We start from the raw sequence: 6,745 nt of genomic DNA, 5'->3' as shown, positions 1-6,745 counted from the left end.
ATAAAGTTCTTTAAAAATATTTTTTAAATGAGGCCATAAGAGCTTAGAGAGTTACAACACAAAAATACATTTAAGGCGCAGCGAAGCACGCCGGGTAATTGCTTGTATACATATACGAAGCATACACTTTTTACCAAAATTGGTAATTTTTTTCTATATTTGTAAAATTTGGTAACTTATTTTTCAATTTGGTAACTTTTTCGATTCGATCCTACATGTAACATAGGTCAAAGCCAGTTCTGATTACCCATTAGGAAGTGCGCCGTAAGCGTTTCCTTTTATAGAAATACCAGGTAATCCTGAAAGATTTGCAAGGCGAAAAGTTGTTCCAGCGTTCCTTGGTTCTAGAATGGTGTGATCTCTAACAAATTGCTTGAAAGTGGCTATTGCTATATCTATCGAGTCATGTCCCGGAAGGTCAGCATTGCAATTCCGGCATCCGGCAGCATTCAATATTCCGGCGTAACCTGGCAACCATATGTATGAGTAGAATTCTATGTAAATATGTACGTTCAAAAAGCTACGGCATTCAGTAGGGGACTTCAATTTGTCTTTGCGTCAGTCGAAAGTTTTCAGAACTGCCTTGAAGCGTTGAATTTTTAAGATATTTGTTGTTATATATAGACAAATTTTGATTTTAAAATGCTTCAAAATTTTAGGTTTATTCGCATAAATGCGCCTTTCTAAAAAATTCCAATGGTGCCAAGTCGGATGATTTCAATGGCAAAATGACATCCTCTCTATGGGAAATGATGCGCCTAATAATACTCTGTTGCAATGAACCGTACCCATGACAAAGGTAATGATCACATGGCTTCAGTTGCTTTGTGGCCTGAGCTTTGTATTGATGGAGATGTATATTCAAATGCAAAATATACATATGTACTTAAAGCAACACGCAATCGACAAATTTGTGTCTTTGGCCACACTTAGGTTTGAAATCCTCACCAAGCGTTTCTGTTGTTGCGACTTTTAGCGTTCACGAAGATATAAAAATTATAGCTGAATGAAGCGCTGGTTGCCTGAAAAGCTTGGTGTCTTCGGATATATGTATGTACAAACATATCTGTGCACAGTTCTCCACATAAAAAAAGTTTGGTAATTTTTTGTTGAATTTGGTAACTTTTACTGGTGATTTTGGTAAAAAATAAAAAAGTGTTGTGGCAACACTGCATCGAAGCGATGCTTTGCCTTTCGATGTTCAATCAGTGATCGCTGTTTAGCTTAAATACGTTTATGTGTGTATGTATGTGGTATAACGCAGTAACGTCGCTCATACACATCTCTTTTGCCTTTGTGAGCTCGTGTTTGATCGGCACTGATGTACAGTTTTTTCGCGTAGCTATGCGCTGTATTTGGCAACCAAATAGGCTTATGCTTGTACGGCTTTGTAATTTTTTGTAACTTTACACCCAAAAAAAGGGTGCTTATCTTCCAAGAATAAAAAATATAAGTATGCCACTCTGCGTCTTTTTACAAATGCTTCGTTTTAAAAAAAAAATATTAAAATCGGTTTAGTACTTTGAGAAACAAATCGTTACAAACGTACTCCATATAATCAATTTTATATAATAGTATAGATTTATGGCATTTTTGAATAGCAATAATGAGATCCGTGTTTAAATAGGCAAATAATTCTTTACATTTCATTTTAAAACCACGTTTAATTTGAAGTTCGCTTTCAAAAATTTTAATTAGAATTCAGTTTTTCTCTTTGCGCCAGGTAGCAAACTTTATACTTAAGAACCTCTCAGTTACTTCTTTTGAGTGTGGTATTGAAAAAAACCAAATTTAACATTTTTTCAAACCGTGGAAACGTACCACTATTTTAAGACTTCATCCATATTTCCTCGTGGCGTAAATTACTTTTTTCTACTGCGCACAGACTTTGAAAGGCAAATAATTGTATTAAAACAGTATCTAACTCGATGTCTTGTATGCAAAACTCTTTTACAATGTCAGTAAATTGAGTAATTTATTGTAAGTTGTAGTCGAAAGCCATCCAATAATTCAAATTTGTTGTTATTAAACTGAAAGTAATTTTCGAGATAACTAACAACACTCGACAAAAATAGGTCAGCCCTCTTTTTAAATAAATTATACCCCAACACATAATCGGTACGCAACGACTAGGCGATACGCCCATAAAACGGATGCTCTTTTTGTTATATTAATTTCGTGCGCATATTAATCATTATCTGAAACATATCAACTATAATTAAATTATTTTCTTTTTACTTTTTACAGAACAGTTTAAGGAAGTTCCAATGTTATGTAAAAGCCTTAAAAAATCCTAAAGTACTTTTTTTGTGTAAAATAGAATTACACAAACAAAATACATGGGGAAAATTACCGAACCGAGTTACCGAGTACCAAACTCGGTGCGAAGACCACTATTACAAACTTGTATGCTCAGTATTGTACTGATAAAATTAGTACGTCTGGCAACGGCAGCAGCATTACCCCCAGCGAGGAGATCAAACTACCCGCTTCGCTTCTGCCAACAACGCAGGAATTATGGGAGGGAAAGCTCGAGCGTGACTGCAGTAGTTCGAGCGAGATGAGGCCTTCCGACATTGATGAGCCGATGCAGAGATAACCGACCCATAATTGTAGCCGAGTTAAACCTTAACTTCTGCATTACAGAGTTTTTGAGTCAACAATAGGTAGCGTGCCAGACGAAACTTAGCTTGTCAGGAACCCGATAAACATCGTCTTCGCTGCCGTATACCTTCCGGGAGACAGCAAAAAGTTCCCCGATTGAGGGCCTGAAGCGGATAGGTCACTGCTGGAAGAAGGGACTCATTCTCGTCATGGGCAGCGATGCAAATGCGCACCATGGGGAGTGGGGTAGTTAGGACACCAAAATCAGGCATCAGTCACCTCTTGAATTTATTGTAAGTAACGACCTAAACATACATATGTAATATGCAAAAATATAGTGATAGATTACTGGATGCATTCAATAGTAGCTATCAGGAAACGTAATCAAACCCCGGAAATCATTCGAAAACTACACGGTGGCCTGATGACCTCTCAGTACTCAGGAAAGGCGTGCGGAAGCAATTCACGAGCATAGCTATATACAATAAAGATATCAGAAAAGCAAAGAGGGAAAGCTTCAGAAGCTTCTGCGTGAATATAACATCCACTCCTGTAGCGGAGTGACTATATAAAGGCCTAGAATGGTTAGGATAGAGTCCCAGCTAGCGAGTCAGCAGCCAATGGCATGCACATTGGTAGAGAGGAGGAACGCGTGCTCTGTCCTGCTCTCCACACACTTTCCGGATACATCAGACCAGACTATGGTCAGGAAGAATCTTCTCGCGAGTTATTGTCGGATGGGTCCCCCAGCTGTGGATAGTTTTCATCCCGCTTTATTGCAACGGGGAGAGAACCCAGTTACCCTACAGGTGCAATGTGTATCTATCCTACGGCAGAAACGGAGGTTATTCTTGAGCTCACGCCACTGCAGACTAAATAGCATAGAGCAGGCAACCATACGATCCCTAATAAACTTCCCCAGTGAAGGGTGAGGTAGATAGAAGGTATTCTCATCTCGTTAATTGTAATCTCACCGGTAAGAGATACTCATTACCCAATTCCCATGAGACGATATAAGCAGAATTATTAGCTTCGAAAAAAAAAACCTTAAAATAGAATTAGCGAATAAAGCAAGATGCACCGACACTAACATCCAGGAGTACTTCCAGCTGCACTCTCTAATTTGATACACAGGCTGCTCAAATCACCCGGCATCTTTGGGCAATCAAATATCACTGTTCCCACGGGCAGACCCCCTAACAGGGACCGAACATAACAGTTATTAATGAAAACTGTCATGGAAAAATTCTCCATTAAGGAAATGTTCTACAACTAAGTTATACCTACCAGGGATGTTGCGAATGTGGAATTTTAGACATCCGCGGATGCGAATGCGGATGCGGATGTTTCAACGCTAACTTTGTTCACATAACGGTTGTTTGTAACAGGCAAAACGAATCGAAATAGATATAGAAAAATGTATACATAAATGATCAGAATGAAAAGAGAAATCTATTAAGCGGTGACTGTCTGTCCTTCCGTCCGTCTGTCTGTGAACACGATAACTCGAGTACAAATTGAGATATCTTAACGAAAGCAACTACCGTTGCATGGGAGGTAGGCGTGGTTATCGTCCGATTTTGCCTATTTTCAATACCATCCGTCCTACGTTCAAAGGAAGTATACACACAAAGATACTTCCTTAGAGCGTAGGACGGATGGTATTGAAAATAGGCAAAATCGGACGATAACCACGCCTACCTCCCATGCAACGGTAGTTTTCAGAAATACGAAAACTGCGATATTTTAGTAACTACCGAAGCTTATTCACTCAAAATTGATATTTACAATAATTTTTAGGCGAAAAATAAGAATATTAAACATTTTTGGGAAATGGGCGTAGCCACGCCCACTTATGAATACATGTGTATACCTTGGAAACCGCTCCGCCGATTTCTCCTAAACACAGACACAGTTGTTGGCCTTCACAAAACATACCAAACGGCTGAAAATTTAAAAAATCGGATAATAACCATGCCCATATCCCATATAACGGTAATTTAGAGAAATACGAAAGCTTCGCTACATCAGTAAATACTGGAGCTAATTTATTCCAGATTGATGTTTGCAATACTTCTTTAGCAAAAAATACGCCTATAATAAAATGTTAGAAAATGGGCGTGACCCCGCCCAGTTATGATCACATATGGGTGTTTCCATCGGATGGTCCACCACGACAAAAAAAAAATAAAAGTCTTATATCTAACGTATTTACGGGCCGATTAGTCTGCTTTTTAAAATATATACTGGCTATCAGGGACCGTAACAATTACAACTTTTATTAAAAAAATCGCTCTTTAACAATTATTTTTTGACTTTTATTTAATTACTCTTTAAATAACCGTTATTTCTGACTTTTATTTTATAAATCGAAAATAACAATTATTTTTGATTTTTATTTAAATAATCTGCAAATAACAGTTATTTTTGATTTTTAAATTATATGTCTTAAATAACAGTTATCGAAGACTTTTATTTATAAAAGTCATAAATAAAAATCAGTCACTGATCTTTATTTTTTCAATCATACTTATAAAAGTCATTTGAATAAGTCGTAGTAAACTTTTGTTTTCCAACACCTTCTTAACTGCGAAAAATGTTAATGACTTTTATACGATTGATTAAAAAAATATAAGTCGGTCACTGTTTTATATTAATGACTTTAAAAGTAAAAGTCACTGACTGATTTTTATTGATGACTTTTATAAATAAAACTCTTCAATAACTGTTATCTAAGCCATATAATATAAAAATCAAAAATAATTGTTATTTTGGATTTATAATATAAAAATCAAACATAATTGTTATTTTTTTAAATTTTGCATAAAAATTGCAAATAAAAATTTATTTTCAAATTTGAGTCTCGGTGCAAAACGAAATCGATTGGTATGTTTCACTTAGTTGTAGAACATTTCCTTCATAGTGAATTTTTCCATGACAGTTTTCATCAATAACTGTTATGTTCGGTCCCTGCTGGCTATGTAAGTAGAATCATGTTTGCGTAAAATGGTCTTCCTAGGTGGCGCCAAAGTTGAGATATTTCGAAAAACCGTATTTATGGTCCGATTTGGTTCGAATTTGGCGTATGTAGTTGAAACATAATAAGTCATAGATTTCCAACAAATTCACAAATTGGCGCTGAAGTCAAAATATAAAGTATATTCTACATAAAATACATGTTTTATTTGCGTTAAAAATTTATTTAAAAGCAATATTAACAAAAATATAACGATGGAAATTTATGTCACGTGACGCTATGTCCGTGACGTTTCACACTTGGGGTTGTAAAAGAAAATTGAAACAAGTTGCATTAATTCAAAAAACTCTAAAAACAACTAGAATTGCTCCAAATCATATTAAAATAAGTTTCATGAAAATAGCCATCCACAATTCGCAGAGTTTTGCGATTTTGTAAGAAAAGAAAAAATCTACTTCCATTTTTTGTCACGTAACGACACTCTCTTTAAATGCTTATATTTCAGGACCAAGCAGTTCGATTGTTTTCATTCAGTTAAATATAGAGCTAATTATGTGCTGTACAATGGCCCAAAAAAGTTAAAGAAATGGTATTCCTTGTTTGTATCACATAGAAACGTACGACTGTCACGTATGCGACGTATGGAAATACCCATATGTGTATCTCGGTAACCGTTCGATCAATTTGTACCATCTCGGGACGATTATTGTGGTTGCCACATAAAGGCAAAACGTTGAAAGTTATCGAAATCGGACTAAAATTACGCCCACTTTTTCATAACGGTAAATTTCAGAAATGCTTCAAACTTCGATATTTCGAAATTTAAGGACGCTAATTTTACCCAAACAATCCCTTGAATAGAAGTAACATTATTATTGAGTTTTGGAAAATGGGCGTGATGCCGCTCACATATATCTATATAAGTTTATCTCATTATATCTAACGGAACGTTCTATCGAAGATGTTTGAAATAGAGGTATCCACACCCCTGCTTACCATGTAGCGGTAGTTTTCGGATCCGCCCGAACTTAGACTTTTTTACTTGTTAATAAATAATTTGGGTGAGTAAATTAGGTGATTTAGTTTAATAACAAATGTAAAGGTTAGTAATTTTTAATAATGTTTTTTTAGTACTTGAATTTAAAAATTGGAACAGTGTATCCA

At 35.8% G+C, this 6,745-nt stretch overlaps 1 protein-coding gene across 1 annotated transcript in view; it reads right to left on the bottom strand.

Annotated features, from left to right (window-relative positions):
- LOC118745523 overlaps nucleotides 1-3,759 on the bottom strand; it is a gene marked incomplete at its 3' end in the record, with an annotated part of 31,827 nt that extends 28,068 nt beyond the window's left edge. Inside the window, 2 exon segments of the mRNA XM_036478970.1 lie at nucleotides 3,579-3,634; nucleotides 3,696-3,759. Coding sequence (XP_036334863.1) covers nucleotides 3,579-3,634; nucleotides 3,696-3,759 — 120 coding nt within the window.
- Nucleotides 3,760-6,745: the final 2,986 nt, after the last annotated feature.

The sequence above is a fragment of the Rhagoletis pomonella genome, unplaced genomic scaffold (assembly GCF_013731165.1).
Source record: "Rhagoletis pomonella isolate Grant_MI unplaced genomic scaffold, Rhpom_1.0 Rhpom_scaffold_00009, whole genome shotgun sequence".
Lineage (NCBI taxonomy): Eukaryota > Metazoa > Arthropoda > Insecta > Diptera > Tephritidae > Rhagoletis > Rhagoletis pomonella.
The sequence above is the reverse complement of the archived record's forward strand: the minus strand, read 5'-3'. Positions and strand labels throughout refer to the sequence as shown.